General features: G+C 38.6%; 1 protein-coding gene across 3 annotated transcripts in view; it reads left to right on the forward strand.

The window, feature by feature from the left end:
- RBBP8 (RB binding protein 8, endonuclease) overlaps positions 1-18,590 on the forward strand; it is a 31,448-nt gene extending 12,858 nt beyond the window's left edge. For 2 of the 3 annotated variants that reach the window (XM_082234794.1, XM_082234795.1), the window contains 12 exons: positions 451-552; positions 1,351-1,439; positions 2,254-2,333; positions 4,102-4,945; positions 5,210-5,336; positions 5,775-5,866; positions 6,702-6,816; positions 8,265-8,435; positions 8,959-9,028; positions 9,897-9,993; positions 13,545-13,686; positions 18,047-18,590. In XM_082234794.1, the coding sequence (XP_082090920.1) occupies positions 451-552; positions 1,351-1,439; positions 2,254-2,333; positions 4,102-4,945; positions 5,210-5,336; positions 5,775-5,866; positions 6,702-6,816; positions 8,265-8,435; positions 8,959-9,028; positions 9,897-9,993; positions 13,545-13,686; positions 18,047-18,144 (2,027 nt within the window). In that variant the 3' untranslated portion in view covers positions 18,145-18,590. The remainder of the gene's footprint in view (positions 1-450; positions 553-1,350; positions 1,440-2,253; positions 2,334-4,101; positions 4,946-5,209; positions 5,337-5,774; positions 5,867-6,701; positions 6,817-8,264; positions 8,436-8,958; positions 9,029-9,896; positions 9,994-13,544; positions 13,687-18,046) is intronic. The other variant, XM_082234796.1, reaches the window with a different exon arrangement.
- The last annotated feature ends 579 nt before the right edge of the window (positions 18,591-19,169 follow it).

Raw genomic sequence — 19,169 nt, forward strand, 5'->3', positions numbered from 1 at the left:
TACAATATAAAAATATACAGTTCCAAATCCTTCCTTCCTTCTAGGAAATGGTTCTGAATTTTTGGTAGCAGTGCTTCTTTACTAACTTGTCTCAGACTACCACCTAATGGACAGTAAAAGTATTTCCATCCTCTCATACCCACAAACAGAGAGCCAGTTATTTTAGAGTTTCCATAACAAGGAATAGTCTTAACTCCCATCAGGTCAGTTGTCAGAGGGGAAAACTGTGCGAGAGGAGCTGCTCCTGAGCTGGGCATTGTTGCTCGCTCTGTTTCTGGATCTGAATATGGGGGAGAATACCTCTAGGCAAGGGGCAGCTCTTGATCAAGCACAAGGCAGAGAACCACCATTTATATTAAGGAGGAATTGCTGTAGGATGCCATAAATAAACTTCATTTTATAAAGATGCTGTATCATATCTGATTATGACCTTTATTTTTCTCTTTCTAGAGCTTGGGAAGATCCCTCTTTCATCCACCCAAAGGGATGTCTGTCCTGAAGAAGAAGTATTGGTGGCTGATACCTGCGACCCACAGCTCTCCCCAGTATCACGTAAATTTAGCAAGTTTTGCCATTATATATTTAAGTTAGTGATAGTGGAAAAGAGTACAGTCAGTTTTCCTTGGTAATCACTCTGTATAATTGAAGATTTTTCTTGTTTTACTGCTTAAGAGGTTTTTTTAATTAAGCAGTTTATAAATATTTTAAATAAATGAAGCTTTTAGTGGAGATCTTTATCCAAATTCATATCTGTATTTGATCTGAATTTTGTTCTGTTTTGTTTTTGCATATGGAATTGTTTAATTGTTGATGTTTGATGCTTTGAGGTATTTTATGGGGAGCGATTCATGAATGGAATTGAATAAATAAGAAAAACCCTCAGTGTGAAAAGTGCTCTCTACGGTCCTTTGGTCTGTTTATTCTTCGTTAGAGGAGACATATGACCCAGGACTAGCAGCCCTTTCAGGAATCGTGGAGATTGCCCATTTGCCCAGGCATTTTGCTGACTCTTATGAGGAAACCATTCCCCCTCCAAACCTATAGGGAAGAGTTGAATAGAAACCAGGAACCTCAAGAGACGGCTACTGCAAACTTGCATATTATTAAATACTATTATGTTCATCTAAATTGTTTCTTAGCTTGAGCATTCAAGAAATAGGTTTAAAATTAAAAAATCAAGGATTCAGAAATGTTCTGTTGAATTAATTGCCTTGGAAGAAATCATACTTCTATTATTACACAATTCTTAATTTATGGACCTCTTTTTTAAACCTAATCCTATCTGTACTAGTGGAATATGTTTTATCATGCATGTTTTGAGTTACTGATTTCTTCTCTCCATTTGTACAGATGAAAAAATAGCAGGAGAGCGCACGGCTACAAGATCACCATTTGCCTTGGCAGCAGTTGTTGCAGAAACACTTGGCCTTGATGAGCCTGTGAGTATTGTTTTCATGATCTGCCACAAAAATCTAGTTGGGAAATAAACTCTCATAGGGAAAACCAATTTTTCGTTTGCTTATTTTGTCTCACGATTTGGCAAATAGTACCACCAACCAACTGCTAATGACAGCAGATGAGACAATCGACTGTGTATAAATCGCTGTGTAATCACTGTTACCCATTTGTTGTGTCAAAAACTAAATGAAAATTACAGTTCATTTTGAAATTTTTCATTACTGGGAATTAATGTTGGTTTTCAGAAATGTATGCCGCACTTGTATACTTATTATGTCTTTGAAGGCTGAACATTTTTTATTTTTTGCATGGTAAATTGGAAATAAATTGCATGAAGGTGGTATAGAATCATATCTTTTAGAATTGCAACTCATATTTCTTGGTTGGTGAAATATAACTCATTCATTGCAGTGATTTGATTTAATGTGATCCCTTTGCTATAGCTTCAGCACATAATTGGTTAAATAAAATTATATCAGATAAGCTGAATGCAATCACACTAATCCAGCTCAAGGAACTATACTCAAAGAAGCAGGCTTTTCTGAGCATATCCAGAATTTGACAGATAACTACATGCACAACCAGGTGCTTCATTCTCAATTTCCTCTTCCATTCACCAAATCCGGGGTTTGCATACAGACCTGCCTCTACTTTTTCTTCAAGCTGATTGTTCTGTCAACATAGGCCTGGCTAATTCACGGCCACGGAATTAAATATGAATGTGCATTTTGAGCTTCTTAAAAAATGTGCCATACCAGAAGTTGCAAAATGTAAAGTGGTGTTATTATTTCATAGGAACCTCGGAATAAAGCACAGGGAGATTTCAGACAACAGTTGGTTCATGTGTTTCCTAAAAGTAATGGTGACAACTTGGAGTAAGTCTTAGAATTTTCTTTTTTAAAAAAATATATGAAGATTTTACATATGAAGCTAAATGGACTTTCATAGAATAAATTTTGGTAGAAATGTTTATTATAGCAATGTATTATAACATATTTAATATAATAGTGAAGAAAACTTACCACATTTTAGTTCGAAAGAGTATAATCCGTTAGAAAATAGCATACTTAGATTTTCTGACAATATCTGAATTTGTAATATATGTCATGTAATAAGAAAAATTAATATGGTTTCCCTGCCAATATTTTGTACTCTGAATAGAAGTACTTGGTAATATGCCAAATAATAATAATAATAATAATAATAATAATAATAATAATAATAATAATAATAATTTATACCCCGCCCATCTGGCTGGGCTTCCCCACTCTGATGTAATACATCAAACATTAAAAGCTTCCCTAAACAGGGCTGCCTTCAGATGTCTTCTAAAAGTCTGGTGGTGGTTGTTCCCTTTGACATCTGGTGGGAGGGCGTTCCACAGGGAGGGCGCCACTACCGCGAAGGCCCTCTGCCTGGTTCCCTGTAACTTGGCTTCTCGCAGTGAGGGAACCGCCAGAAGGCCCTCGGAGCTGGACCTCAATGTCCGAGCATAATGATGGGGGTGGAGACGCTCCTTCAGGTATGCTGGACCGAGGCCGTTTAGGGCTTTAAAGGTCAGCACCAACACTTTGAATTGTGCTTGGAAACATACTGGGAGCCAATGTAGGTCTTTCAAGACCGGTGTTATATGGTCTCGGCGGCCACTCCCAGCTACCAGTCTAGCTGCCACGTTCTGGATTAGTTGTAGTTTCCGGGTCCCCTTCAAAGGTAGCCCCACGTAGAGTGCATTGCAGTAGTCCAAGCAGGAGATAACCAGAGCATGCACCACTCTGGCGAGACAGTCTGCAGGCAGGTAGGGTCTCAGCCTACGTACCAGATGGAGCTGGTAAACAGCTGCCCTGGACACAGATTTGACCTGTGCCTCCATGGACAGCTGTGAGTCCAAAATGACTCCCAGGCTGCACACCTGGTCCTTCAGGGGCACAGTTACCCCATTCAGGACCAGGGAATCCTCCACACCTGCCCACCTCCTGTCCCCCCAAAACAGTACTTCTGTCTTGTCAGGATTCAACCTCAACCCCAATCCTGGTCTTATGGTGTCTCTTTTTTATGCACACACCCTATAATGTTTTTATTTGCAGTTTCTAAAATAATAAACCATTTACCTCTTTAAAAGTTCAGAGGTCCTATTTCATGTATTACAAAAAGGCATAATAAGCATGGACAGAAGGTTAAAACCTCATGGCAGCATCTGCTAAAGCATGGATGGGGAATCTGTGGACCTCCATTTGTTATTGGACTATATCTCACATCATCTGTTGCCATGCTACCTGGAGCTGATGGGCCTTCCAGCATCTGGAGGGCCAAAGGTTCTTTACGCTTGTGCTAAAGACTCAGAAACCCAAGGATCTTTGAGCAGGATATTGAACAAACCTACTTACCTTTCATCCTTACCTCTATTGACCCTACACTGCAACCTTTGTTCAAAATCAGGGTTTTCTTAGTGTGGAGTGTGTCCAGCTCTGCTTATGTTGATGTTTCGGACAATAAATCCAGCCTTTCAGAAGGGAGTGATAATTTAATTCCTCTCTTAAATAACAGTTGGAGTTTTATGCTGGATGTTACTTTTTTCAATGGACTGGTTTTTTGTACTAGTTCTCATTAGCGGGGGGAAAAAACTTTTAACTTTTAACTATTCAGATTTTCAGATCCACCTGAGGACGCTTCTCCACTTACAGACTGGGATTCTAAGGTACCTTCTCCTGTTTTTGGAGCCTCTGCAAATGTGAAGAAGAGCAGCTTGGGCCTCAGTACAAGTCTTTCCTCTTCTGTGTTAGCAACAGGACGTAAGTCAAATCTGAAAAACAACTCCATCAACAATTCTTCCTATTCTAGATCTGAGAAAGTGAAATCAGTATCTGAAGATGTTGCTTTTGTTGTACCGCTTAACCCTGGGACTGAAATAACCTCTGTTATCAGCCAGGCTCCAACCGGTAAGCAAGTGGTTCTGAAACAGAATGCAGATGAGCCCATAACATGTGTGACCAACACACATTTAGATAAAGATGAGACAGGCAAGAGTGACTACCTTCTTCCATCACAGAAACAATTAGGCAGCCGGTGCCCTAAAAGGAAGAAACCTGATGAAAGGAGTGGGCATGTGATCAGCTCTGAAAAAGAAAATGCCTTCCCTTCCCATGCAGACAATCCTCCTATCAATAGAGATAATATAACTGATAAGCCTTTAGATTTATCTGATCGCTTTTCGGGTTTTCGCTGTCAAGGAAAAAGCCATGTAAGTGCTGAGACCTCCAAAACTAGGCTGAGGCAGGCAACTCTTTGTGATGTTTTTCAACCACCAGTGAAAGATTATTCATCTAAAACCATCGTTGGTTATCTAATGAGCCAAGATTCACCAGAGGATCCCTGTGTACAGGAAGCATCCCTGGAGAGAGAACCTCAAGTACAAATAAAAGAAGAGATCACTGCCTTTTGTAATCCACCAAATGACGTCCTGGAATCAGACACCTCTGAAGATATGGAGGTAAGTTTGGGAGCAACACTGTTACCTAGCATAAATAATCACCTGAACTTTTTCGGGGAACGGTAGCATTTCTTTTGCTTCTTTGCTGAAGAGAGAGTTCACGTGACAGTTATGCAACATTTGCCGGTGGAACTTTATTGCTACTTATTTGTACTTCTAGGATGGGGGATCTAGGGTGGGGGATCAGCTGGCTAATATGAATTATGAACAGCATAGACAGAATATTTGGCCAAAAGGTTTTTAACATTGTAATTGTGTCGGTAGGCTGCTGGTGTTCATAAACCAACAAATAAGAGGATACGGTTACAAACTGCAGTAGGTGAGCCAGCATCTGTGCTTCAACCAAATCCTTGCAGAGTGAAAAAAGCCGCAAATCTGCACAAGGAACAAGGTACCTTGTAACTCATCATATTATTGAAATATCAGAACATTGGTGTTCTTTGTCTTGCCCTTTTATTGGCGTTACCATCATCTAACAGAGATCCTACATAACCCATTAGGGACAGATCTGTAGCGAGTGTCTGCTACATCCATAATCCTGTCAACTTGCTTCAGCCAGGGCAAAAGGAGTGGATTTCCGCAAGGTTTTCGCCTCAGTCAGCCTTAAAACAAAAAGCCACCCTTCTATTCACAGTAATGAAAAGAAAAATAGTGGCGCCAATTCCAGGGCTATTACACTTTTTCATCGATCTTGAGGATACCTTTGAAATTTATAGCAACTATTAGTGGAATAGTCACTATTTGTCTCTTTTTTTGATCTGCATATCCTTAGAATTCTAAGACTTTTAGAACATTCATTTCTTTTACAAATTAATTCTCTCTTTTGAAGATAATTCATCCTTGGAAAATGTGCAGTGGAGCATAGACCCAGGAGCAGACCTTTCCCAATACAAAATGGATGTTACTTTGATAGATGCAAAAGTAAGCAATCTTATAGTATGACTATTACTAAGCTCCCAGAACAAACCAAAATATTATTTATGGCTATTAACCTGTTATGCTTTACTCAAAATAAAGCAAGACTAGAATGGTTCCTATTTGAAGTAATGTTAGTTTCAGAAACGATAGAAAAATGTAAACTTAGTTCCTGGTCTTGCAAACGCTTAGAAAGCCAATTCGGATCTGCAGTTTCTGAGTTTCTCTTGTATAATTCTACCAGCTTGGGAAGGCAAGTGGAAATTGTTTATCCATAGAAAGATAATTCATTAAGAAAAAGATACTCAGATTTTCTTGAGTCTTACTCAGGACAGTTTGCCTGCATCTCACAGAGGGAGTATTATATCTTTCATTGAAAGAGAGGCTCATTCAGTTTTGTTTTGGTTTTTTAAAAATACTAATGACTTTAGTTGGTTGCTTCCTCAAATGTAATAGTTCATTTGCTAACATGAAACTGAGTTAGTACATTTGCTTGTGTCATTTATGTGATAGATCCTCAAGTGTTTGGAAGTTTATAGACTAGTTTTGGAGAATGATTTGAAGAATATTTTCAGGCCTGGTGAATCATGGGAGATGCTGAGGTTTAGATCAGAGATCTCTCAGCTTACATGTTACGCAGCTTGCAAGTGATAACGCTACTAAATGAATATGTGTGATCTAACCCTCCAAAGGATTCTTGCAGAATCTTAAAATGTGATCCACAGTCAGAGCACTTTTTTGTTCCTGGTATTTGCTCTGGTATAGAAGTTTAAAATATGTATTTGATTGCAGTATCCTAAAAAAAGTTACATAATTATTTTGTGACTCTGTTGCCTAAAAGGAAGGGATCCAAACAAGAACTGAAGCAGAGACTGTAGACATGGACTATACGTATGTCAGTGATAGTATTCTAGTAAGAATGAAAAATCAAGAACATAAAGAAGTAAACAGTTCAAGTAAGTTATTTTTGTTTGATTGTTTTAATAGCACAAGTGAAAAACTGAATATAACAGTTACAAGCTCCTTTGCATATAGAGATGTATGGCACACACATGGCTGCCCCATGTACCAAGATAACTTCCCTGGTTAGCATTTAAGAAGGGATGATGGAAAATGCATGAGCAGTCCATCAGTTCACTGGAAAGATAAAAAGAATAAGCCCCACTCCAACAATGCACAGCTTAGAGAATGAGGACAGTAGAACAGTTGGTTGGGTCCAAAAGTTCAAAATGCTTATGTTTGACTTGAAAATAAGCCGTGTATTTTTTCCTGCTTTATAGCCTTATAACTCTGCCAAAAGGAACCATAGTCCTTATCTGGACCCAGCAATGTTGTAAGCTATGGCCTGGTGTATGTTTCTTGAGCTTTGTCTAACTTGGTAGCTGTGTGTCTTTTATGGAGGTGATTTATATGACCTGTACGGTCTGGTAGCTCCTCAAGTGTACTGCTGTAATGTACTATACGCTCAGCTATCCTGGAAGATAGTTCAGAAACTACAACAGGCCTGGAATATGGTAGCTTGTCTACTTTTCAGAGGTAATAACCAGTACATATAACTTTGCTTCTTTTTTTATTTTCACTTGTGAATAGTTCATTTCAGGGTAGAATTCAACATGCTAGACTTGCCCTATCAAAGCCTTTAAATACTTGGATCTGGGATAACTAAGGTCCACTTAATTATTCAGGTGCCACCACTATCGATGATAACTAAAAACTGGGGCTTCTGTAAAAGTTTTTAGTGAGTTGGGGTTAAGAGAATTCTAAAAATTGTGGGTGCTCTTACCTTTAAAGTTGAGATGCTTTAAGATATTTCTTATTTATTTAGTTTGCAAAAACAAGCAAACCCACACACAACAAAACACCTTTAGCCTGCTCTGTGCAGCCTTTTGGCGTTCTTGAGATGGAATGCCCCAATCAGAATGTTGCAGTGAAGCCTGCCAGGCTGCTGAGGGCAGCAAAGTCACAGCCTAAACTGGCAGCAAGATTATTAAAAAAGAAAGAAAGAAAAGCCCTCAGCCAGTTCATATTTAAAAGTAAGACACACACACCCCAAATACCCTGCAGGTTCTTAAGAAACTTATTTGTTACAGCTATTTATACCCCACCTTTTAGGATACAAATTTGAACAATGCCAAGAAAGAAGATTTAAAATTGTCATTATTCTCTTCCTATATTCTAGTATCTACCAGAAATTCCCAAGAAGCTATTTAAGTCATGGGTTGGTCCATCTTTCTAATACAGATAATCAAGATGGCATGCCTTAAGTTAATAAATAACTAAGCTAGTTTTAGAACCTGATTGGTTTTATTCATCTGCTACTAAATATTCAAATAGATCATGCTGCTTTTTAGCTCAAGGTGTCAAGAATAATGCTAGTAATAATTGTTGCTCACATTTGTCGAAGGAGAGAAAAGAAGAAATGACACCTTTGCAGAAATATTTGATCGGACATCATATGAAGAATATGAATCCTATCTAGAAGATGACAATGCCCTAGGATGTAACAATAGGGAGTCTTGTCAGGCGAAAGAGGAAGAAAAGAAGGAAATGTCAACAGTAAAGAAAAGCTTACAGAGTATGTATTTGTCTTAAGACTTGTAATTCACTGCCAACATTGGGTGAGGTTGAGTTACAGCTTTATTTTCAGTGCACATAGGATTTCAACCATGGATGGTCCTGCCAGCAGAACTTCAGTTAGGAGAGCTGTTTGTGAGTGGTCTTCCACTAATGGGATGGTCCTGCTGCTAGAAGTAGGTGACAGTTCTCCACTTTCAATGGACATCTGCCCCAGATGTTTGAGGGACCCTCCCAAAGCAGCTTGAGGCAGCATAGGGGGTTGCAGAAGGAGGGGAAGCCTATCAAAAAAATCTGCACCACCCATGTACTCTAGCAGGAATGTCTACTAGATCCCAGTTCCCTCTAAGGAGAAGGAGCCCTACCATTCAAGGAGGGCTAATTTGAAACCAAGTCATTATCTTTTAAAAGATCTAGGTGTTCAAGGGAAATTATCATTGTTTTCAAGTACTGAGAAATCTATATTGTAGTTGGCTGGGACCAAGTTTGTTTCCTTAAATTGATGACGTGTTCTATATTTTCAGGGCATGGAGACAAACAAGATAAAACCAAACAGAAGGCTTTTGTGGAATCATATTATAAAAGTGATGAAAGGTACATACCATATGCTTGTGAAAATCATCTTTAAGGCAACCAGACTTCTTCTGTATAAAAAAAGATGATTCGCTTGTTTTTCTTCAAGTGATTACATGGCAGAACTGGGATGTCGTAGTTTGAAAAAGATCAAGTAAACTTTGAGAAGAGTCATAAAGAATGTGAATTGAGTGTAAAAATGCACTGCTTTATTTTAGTTAATTGTAGATTAAACATATACCTGTTTCCAGTTTGTGGAGAATGAAGAAGATGAAAGACATAGGGATATATCTTCCATTACTGTTAGTTATATTAACATGGGATCCTTACCGTTCCTTCCAAGCCTCTCTGTCCATTGTTCAGCACCCTTTAAAGATGAACAGAGATTAACAGTAACAGTATTTAGTAGATTGCACTGATATGTTGTGCCTTTGCCCATTATACCTAAAATAAGACTGTGGTCAAATCCTTTTGAAGTGAACAGGATTTGAATGACAATTATGGTGGCCATCTGTTCTTAACTCTCATTGGTTATATAAACATGAAAAAAGCAGTAAACATAAAAAGTAGCAAAATATTCAGATGTACAATATTTAAGTTAGCTGCCACAACAGTTATAGATCCCATTTTAAGTATGTTTTATAATTAATCGTAAAGCAACAGCAAAACCGAAATTGCTAAAGCAACTTGATGAAACATTAAACCAACATAGTTGTCTTAAATAGTTTTAAGTTTTAAAATTGTTTATAACAATGTGCTTTAATGCTGTAATTCACCCTGGGACCTTAGGGTAAAAGGCAGGTAATAAATAAGTAAATGATAGTTTTCTTATGCAAAAAATAATATTTGCAACCTTGTTTAGATCTTGCAATTTCTGTTTACTTTCCAGAAGGAACACTGTATTAGATTTTCCTCACATTGAGGTGGTCCGTAAAAAAGAAGAAAGGAAAAAATTACCTGGACACACTTGTAAGGAATGTGAAATAGTAAGTTAATTATTTTTCCTTGATATCATGAACCTCATTCTGTTTATTCAATAGAATAATTTAGGTATCTCATGAATTTCATATACAGAGACTTATATCTGTAGCATAGCCAATGAAATGGTGCAGTGTGCATTTAACCAAGGTATGCATGACCCTTATTTTTGAATATTTAGCTACCTGCTTGACTATAATAGGTATTGAGAAGAAATGGAAATAACAGAGTGCAATAAAGACTCCTGATTTTGAACAGTGCAAAAATAGAGTATAGATTAAAACTGAAAATGCCTGTGAAATCTCCTGGACACTTCTATAGGTGCACAAGGTCTCCTGCAACTTGAGATTTACAGTTTTTAACTCATGCTTCCCAGGATCCCCTGACATCAGAAGTTGCTTCTGTATGGGGTGAGGGCTGCAGTTGGAAGAGGGCCCTAGACACTGCCTACATAGTTTTAGGATCTAAAAAAAAAAAAAAAAAACCCATACTAAGATTGAAATTGACCGTTTATCATCACAAGGGAATAATACATATTAATAATTTATAAAGTGCTTTTCTACTTTAAGCATTTCTCCCCAGTCTTAAGTTATTGCATCAAATAACTTGATACAAATTTCATCTAATTATGCTGTAAGCAGAGTGGATAAAAATCAATGATTTTTTAAAACAATTAAAAAATTGTATTTTTAAATCAGATTTTTTAAATCGGATTTTTAAAATAAAATTTCCTTTTGGAGAAAAAATCTTTCTAAAGATAGTTTTCTATTTAAGTTACATTATAGTCCAAAGGCTATTCATCAGGAAATAAGGATTTGTTTAAAGTTTTTCATGTGTGCTAAAACTCAGTCTAAGGTGTTTTTTTAAAAAAATTATTTTAAAAAAGTTTAATCACATCGGTTAACAAACATGGATACATATGCTATAATGTTATTGTTTTAGTTAAATAAATTGTTTGCACTGTTATTAAGTAAATGATTATTTTTCTCCTTCCAATAAAGTACAGCAGAAAAGTTGTCCAGATGTAAACAATAATTTCATAATTATCTGTCTATGTATTTCTGATAGTATAACCAAATCAGTAATTTTTGATGTAACTAAAAACTACTCTGAAAATTTATATTCCAAAAATGAAACCTTCCTCTGGTAGTAAATATTAAGAGGATGCCTGCAAGGTTGAACCTTTCTGTAAAAATGATTTAAATGATTTAAATCAAGCCTTACTGACTAGTGATTTAAATCAAATCCACTCTGGCTGTAAGAGCACATGTAATTCATTCATTAATGTATTCTACAATTTGTTGGGGAGCATAGATGAGTCTTATACTATGTAAGAGATTCCATTTACTGTTTTTAACTTGTATTTCCATCTTTCTTATCTATTCTTCCCATTTTTTAAAAAAAACACACTCAACTGTATGTTTCTGAAATTAAATATTTAAAAATAAGGAGCTTAATACAAACTTAATAAAAACTTTGCGATACCTTTCTGTATTGCACATAGCTTAATCTATAGCCTACTGTGAAGCTTAATTTTGTTCCAAAATATGTGAAATCCAGAAGCCTAGAATAATAAGAAAGGGACATAAAAGCAGCTCTGTGTCTTGTGCCAAGAGCTGTGTGTGAACAATTTTAATTTCCTGTCTCTGCACAGTGCAAGACTTCTCTTTAAGAACTTGTCTCTTGTTAGATTTTGGTGAGTTACTCATAGCAGTGACTATGAGATTGGAAACACATGGGGAATATTTTTTATAATGAAGAAATGTTCACAATAAAGGCAGAATTTTAAAACACTTACAGAAAGAGGCTTTTAATATATGCAGTCCAAGCTAACTATTTTCACAAAGGCAGGTGGAATTTCAGCAGTAGCATTGCACCAAAATAATGGGATGTGAGGCAGAATCATAGAATTTGTAGAATTAGAAGGGACCACGAGGGTCATTTAGTCCAACCCCCTGCGATGCAGGAATCTTTTGCCCAACGGTGCTCAAACCTATGACCCTGAGATTAAGAGTCTCATGCTCTACCAACTGAGCTATCATATGGGTTGACTACATTCATTATTTTGTACAGCCAATATGATAGTGTTTCGTGTTGTTTGGTTAAAAAAAAAAAAATCCTGCCCAAAAGGCACCTTTTTTGGTACACTAAGCTTCATAAATGAAATAAAATCCTAAGAAATGAATGCAGGGCACTGTGGAACTCTGCCTAAATCCTTTCTTGAGATTATTATTTTTTAAAAATAGATATTACGTTCCTCTGCTTTCCTCTTTTCTTTGTGGATGGAAGTAGGGAAAACTTAGGGAATGGCCTTAAGGCCCACTTTTACCACAGCAGAAAATCTTAGGTCAGCTGAATGTGTGAACTGACTCCATGGATAAGCACTGCATGGGAGGTGATGTGAATGTGTTGTATGTGATGCTTGTTTTGCCCATGCATTTCATCCCTTCAGTCACCAGAACGTGAATGTGTAAACCAGCCTTTAAAATCCCACACGTTTTCTAAGCACCACTCTTCAGAAACTGATATTTTCTACTCACTGCCTACATGATATGCCCCTTTTGGCATTATATATTAGACCCTTTTTATGATTCCTCAGTGTTTGGAATTTGCAAGCTGTTAGATTTCTAGTTCAACTGAAGCAAGAATTTAGCTTTAAGAAAGATATTTCTGAATACATATAGACAATGTGGTACTGCACAATATCTGTATCATACAGTTCTGACAGGGACCATGGCTTGAAGCACAGCATATTATCTTAGTGAACGCAAAGGGGAGTAAATGTACTCCCTCTTGAAGTATTATGGAGCCTTCTTAGAGAGCCTTTATGTGTGAGTTTGTAGCTGTTATTCAAGTCAGTGGGAATATACTGTACATTGTTTTCGGAACCTTAGAACTGTCAAACTGCAAAGAAGCTAAAGGTCGCCTAGACTCAATACCCTGAAGCAGGAAACGGTGTACCAAACTTTTAAAGAGGAAAAAGATTGTAAAACACACCTGTTCTAAAATTCTAAAATAAATAAAAATCTGGCAACAGACATCCCATTCTAAAGGAACATTAATATGTTATCCTGTTAGAATCAGTATAGACATGAGGTGAAATGGGGAGCAGGAAGGACAAGAGTAACACTGTACCACTGTCAGGCTGGAATTGGTGAAATATGCTGCTGAATTCTGCACCAGCTGAAATTTCCAAACACTCACCCAGCATCACCCTCTGGAAACTACCATCCAAGCAGGATCGGAACCACCACAAAGCAGTACCACCTATCCCTATCGGGCAGCCACTCCAGAAGGATACCATGGTTGGTGGTATCAAAAGCTGCTGAGAGGTCAAGGATAATTAATAGGGACACATATCCCTGTCTCTCTTCTGACAGAAGTCATAAACCAAAGCAGTTTCTGTGCCAAACCCTGGCCTAAACCTTGATTGAAATGGAGCTAGAAAACCACTTTCTTTCAAGAGTGCGGGGGGGGGGGGATAAGTAAGAGAACCTTTTTTGGGTATTCTGATTCAGGAGTTATTTCTTAATACTGAGTTTCTGCAATATCTCTTTAGTACTATGCAGATTTTCCAGAAGAGGAGAGGGAAAAGAAGTTAGCTGCCTGTTCAAGGCATCGGTCTCGCTATGTTCCTCCTGATACACCAGAAAATTTCTGGGAAGTCGGATTCCCATCCACCCAGATGTGTGTTGAAAGAGGCAAGTATGTGAAATAGTGGCTTAAAAGGTGGTACAGTCAACTAACAGACACAGATCTGTCTTCTTCATATTCAGACTTGATCGTTGAGATCTTCTGATGGGGCTGTTTTGGTGGTCGCCTAGACCCCTGAGGTTCAGCTGGCCTTTATCAGGGACCGAGTCTTTAGTGGGACAGGCACTGCCCTGTGGAACTCCTTGCCACAAATTTGCCAGGCATGATCCTTCCTAATACAGGTTTGGCAGGCATGATCATTTTTAGACATATTTTTAAAACTATATAATTGTGACAGGACTTTAAAACCTGAGATTCTTTGCCAACCAGCTCTAACTGCTGCGTCTGATGTTTTATTGTAATACTGTGTTTTTAGTCTGTATACTGCCTTGAGATAGTTTATATGAAAGTGCAGTTCACAAATATTAAAATTAATGTTTCATCAGCCAATTGGGTTGTATTGAACATTACAGGAATCTACAGTACCAGCCTACAGAACTACCACTGGGGGGAAACTGGGCCAGATTCAACTAAGTACTTTCACTAGTAGGAGCCCATACAAGGGCCCCTGTTAGCACAGAGGGGCTTTCCCCCCTCCCCTGCCCATGTATGTCAAAATTGGCTTTGAGAGGGTTGGGAGAAAAACCAGAACAGCACGTGGGACGGAGGAGAGAGGTCATTCCATTGGACAAGCAGAAATGCTTGCATTGGTGGAACATGTTTTAGTGTGACGTTAAATTCCTCCCACTATTTTTACATTTATTAAAGTATTTCAAATACTTAACAAAGTGTTCCCTTTACTTAGCTACCCACCTGCCTGATAACAGAACTTAGGACTGTTGATGTTTCAGAATGAGAAACAATGGCTGCATTGCACTTCATGGTAAACCAGTTACTAGTTTGCTATGAACACATAAACAACACCTGCTTGGCTCCTTCCTGGCACTAAACAATGATGCCTGGCTTAGTGTTAAATCTGAACTGGAGATCATGGTTTGATTTGTTTCAGTCAAACCACAGTGTGAAGGAAGGGTTTGTTCTTTACTTCCTGCTTTCTGTTTGGTTTGCATAAGCCAAATGGTTCAAATGTAATGCTAAGTCAGGGATTTTGTAGTTTTTTTTGTTCACACTATGGGGGCAATGAAACAGGAGCCATCTGTGCATCTGTTGTAAACAATTAATCATGGTTTACCATGATGTGCAAATGTGACCAACTTGAAATAGTTTGGTGGGGAAAAGAAAAAGAAACCCAGCACATAAATATTCAAGAAAAAATATGTTTTGTATAGTTTACCACTGTATATGTAATCAGAAGTAGTATTCACTGGTGGAATCCTCCTTAAATCAGTTTCTAGTTGCTGCAGTACACACATTCTTTATCTGAATGCAATCTAGGCATTAAATGATCTCCCAGTAGATTAGTGCTATACTGCTTTCATATGCAGGAAGCCATGAAAAAAACTCTATCAATCCCATTTCCTTTTAAAGAGTATCTAGAGATCATCAGCTTCCTCATAGAATACCTCTTGTTTAGTTTAGAGTTTTCATGCCAGAAGCCTTTCAAGCACAAAGTTACTCTTAGTTACCGGTATTTAGAATGCCATTATTTAAGTGGGTGTACTTGAGAAAGGCGCCTAACTTTTTTCACTCTGCACTGCCAGTGGCACTTCACAACAAGGAACAACTTATTGAACTAACATTTTTATGCGAGGAGATGGAACAGCAGGGAGCCAATTTGTCCTGTCTCTGGAGCTCAGGTCACCTGTTTTACTAGCAGGAAGACTAGACAAGACTCAGGCATTACTCGTTTGGGACAGGTAGAGTCTTTCCTGTTCTGTACAAGGGATACCATGTCCAACATAGGGGCCTAGCAAAGCCCAGACCTCCCACAAACTTTCTGCAGAGAACTGCCAGTACCAGTTGGCTCACTTGGATTTTGCTAATAGGGGAAACTGAATCCATGTTCAATATACCCCATGTTCAAACCCTAAGCCAAGCAAGATTTCATCATCAGGTGCATAACCAGCATTGTGCCCAGTGTGTCAAACTATTGCTCAAAAGAAACATTTCTTATAAATAAAGCTAGGACAGCTTGTATGACATAGGTATGTACCAGATAATTGTCTTGGTTGGGGTGCTATGGAAACTTAAACTAGGACAGCTAAAATAAATGGGAGCGTGGTCATTTATTTCAGTGGATTGTACTGGTAGTCTTTGGGGTTTTTTGCAATATCATTCATTTCTCATGAGAGTTCATCAGTGTTTTAAATGTATTAGTTGTGCATCCTGTTAAATATTAATACGTACATTCATTAATCTTTAAAATAATAGCAAGTGATAATATTTTCTATTTATTTAGCACTTTTCCTAAGTGCTGGAAGTACATTACAAACATACTTTCAGAAACATTTACTTGGTAGACTCAATATTATTATCTCCCTATTGCAGACACAGGCCTGAGTTGAAGTGATAGTAACCTATGTCGCCCAATCAGTCCATTACTGTGGTGAAAAATGAACCAGGGACACCTCCACTCTAAGCTTATTTTTGTAACCACTATAGTATGCTAGCAAATTGTTTCCCTGTTTCAACATAGAAAGTTACCCTTACATCTGAAACTAAAAGCTGTGCCACAATAGCGGTTAAGAAGCTTAAAACGCCAAATAACACTGTTTGGTATGCTGACCACAATAGTTTGGTTGCAGTAGTTCCACAGGCATACGCTTCCTAATCACTCCTGGCTGAAATCCAATATACTTCTTTGTAATCCTGGATCAGAAGCTTATTTCAAGTACAAACTTTTAAAAGAAATGTATTCTAACCAGATAAATTGTTAAGAGCGCAAATAATTTCACAAATTTGTGAGTCGAGGCCCCGCTCCCCGCTTAGTGATGAAATAAGACACATGGACACAAGCATTTTAGGTTAATGGGCTAAAAAAGGCCACAACTTTATTGGTTACAGAATGTAAGTGGTATTGGCTTAGGCACTTGATCTGAACAGACTATACTTGACTCCTGCCCGCTCTGCAGGGAGTCACACAAGGGTTAACAACCTGTAGGGGGAGCTTGTTGATGCAAATCAACTGGAAGCTTTCCCCTAGAGTCACCTGAGGGTCGTGCCATGACCCTGGCCCACCACCTGGGCATCAGACAGGAACCACGACCGCCAAATTCCTTTAATGGAATACCCTACAAGGGGAGGGGTAGGTGATGGCCACAACCTCCCCTCCAGTACACAACACATTTCCCAATGCCTAACCACCAAACCTTACAAAGTTCTGACGATTTGCTACGAGGTAGGCGAAAAACCAAGTGGCTGGTGCCAATCTGCCAAGTAGAAAAAATTCCTACCAGGCCCCTTGGACAACCAAGGTGACCAACTGAAGTCCATAGCAAGGTCAGGTGCAGAAGAAAAACCTAGAGGGAGGGCAGGCAGGTGACCCGAGGAAGCCGGAACAACAAGGCAGTGCTTGTGTGCCCATGGCCATTTTTAAACAGCTAAACCACGCCCCCCAGCCAGCCGGATTGACTGGCTAGGGTGCGTGACACGGGCACAGGACTCCAGTGACGCAGGGGCCCGGCCATGCCCCCCCCTGCAAGCGCGGGAGCGATTTCCGCTCACAACACCTCCCCTCGGGGAAGAGGAGAGGTTTTTTCATAGACAATGGACAGATTCTTTCCATTTTATGTGTATGAATCCTGAAATGAGAAACTTCAGTAACATTGAACTTATTTTCAAAACAGTCCTTAAACTTTTAAGAAAAACTTTTCAACAGAATCATATAATTGTAGAATTGTAGAGTTGGAAGGGACCACAAGGGTCATCCAGTGCGGGAATCTTTCACCCAAAATGTGGCTTGAACCCACAACCCTGAGATTAAGAGTCTTAGGCTGTACTACCCAAGCTAACATTTCTCCACTATTTTTTAGGAAATGGTAATGATTACAGTGGTACCTTGGGTTACATACGCTTCAGGTTACATACACTTCAGGTTACAGACTCCGCTAACCCAGAAATATTACCTTGGATTAAGAACTTTGCTTCAGGATGAGAACAGAAATCGTGCTCCGGCGGCGCAGCAGCAGCGGGAGGCTCCATTAGCTAAAGTAGTGCTTCAGGTTAAGAACAGTTTCAGGTTAAGAACGGACCTCCAGAACAAATTAAGTTCTTAGCCCAAGGTACCACTGTATATTGCTTCTAACATTAGACTTTTCGTATGGACACTTTTTTACAATTTTTAATATAAAAATTTTAAAAGCCACTTAACACTGAAATAAGCAGGAATTTCTCTCAGCTCTGTTTGATAGTGCTTTCTCTTGCCCAAATCATGTGTTGAAATTTCGTTGTGTCTTTTTTTTTTTTAAGGTTACATAAAAGAGGACCTTGCTCCCTGCCAGCGTCCTAAAAGAAGACAGCCTTATAATGTGATGTTTTCTCCAAAAGGCAAGGAACAAAAAACATAACTTGAGGAATAACCTTTTACAAATTGAGAAATCCTTTCGTTTGTTTCCATAAATATTTAAAGTCAGTGAAAAAAATAAATCCATCTGAAAATCATGGTACCTAAACACAACTATTTAATGTATATATATTTTGGGTTTTGTATATATGTTTGTGTCTTGTCCTGATTTTGCACCTTGTAGTTTGGAGGACCTGTTTTCTGTTCCTTTGGAGTCTGCAGTTCATCTCCCTACTGGCTACATTTACATGGTGTAAGTTGGTGTCACTTTCGGGGGCCAAGCACATTGCAGCTGCTAACTTCAGGTGTAGGAGATTCCTGTGAACTTTAGTTGGAACTTTAGAGGGTGCTTCCATGTTGCACTGGATAACTTAAATAATTTGTAACCACTTTCCTTTTGTAATAATTTTTGGAAAAAAATCTAATAAAAATGGATTTTCTTAACTATGACTCTTCCTTCCTACCTGCTCTTTCCCAAATCTTTTATTTTGGATTTAAATACTTATTTGTCCAACAGATGCGTTAACACCCATAATTTAGCAGTTGTATTATTAACCCTACACCATCATTGCAAAGCCCCCCTAACAAATACCCCAAAAATTTGAGACAAAAATCTGGCTTGCATGCCACTGCCTATGGTTTACCACTGGGATGAGGAACCTGTGGCTCTGCAGATGTCCCTGAACTACAGCTTCAAACATCCCTGACCATTGGCCACTCTGCCTGGAGCTGATGTAAGTTGATGTCCAACAGCATCTGAGGACAAGAGGTTTCCTATGCCTGATTTAACTGGACCTGCAGACCAATAGGAGACACCTGGCAAACCAATTTTGGGCCAGAGGTTCCCCACCCTTGTTTGGCATGGGCGTAAAAGGGAGGAGCAAAGGAAGTTGAGAGCCTTCCCATTTGTGCAGCGAGAACAAGCCATAGTTTGGCTTACCAGGATGTGCAGACCACACCAAGCCACTTGAGAAAAAGCATCACTTACATAGGAAAAAACTCAACTACTGGAAACTTTAAAATGAATAC

This window comes from Podarcis vaucheri (assembly GCF_965113315.1).
Source record: "Podarcis vaucheri genome assembly, chromosome: 8".
Taxonomy (NCBI): domain Eukaryota; kingdom Metazoa; phylum Chordata; class Lepidosauria; order Squamata; family Lacertidae; genus Podarcis; species Podarcis vaucheri.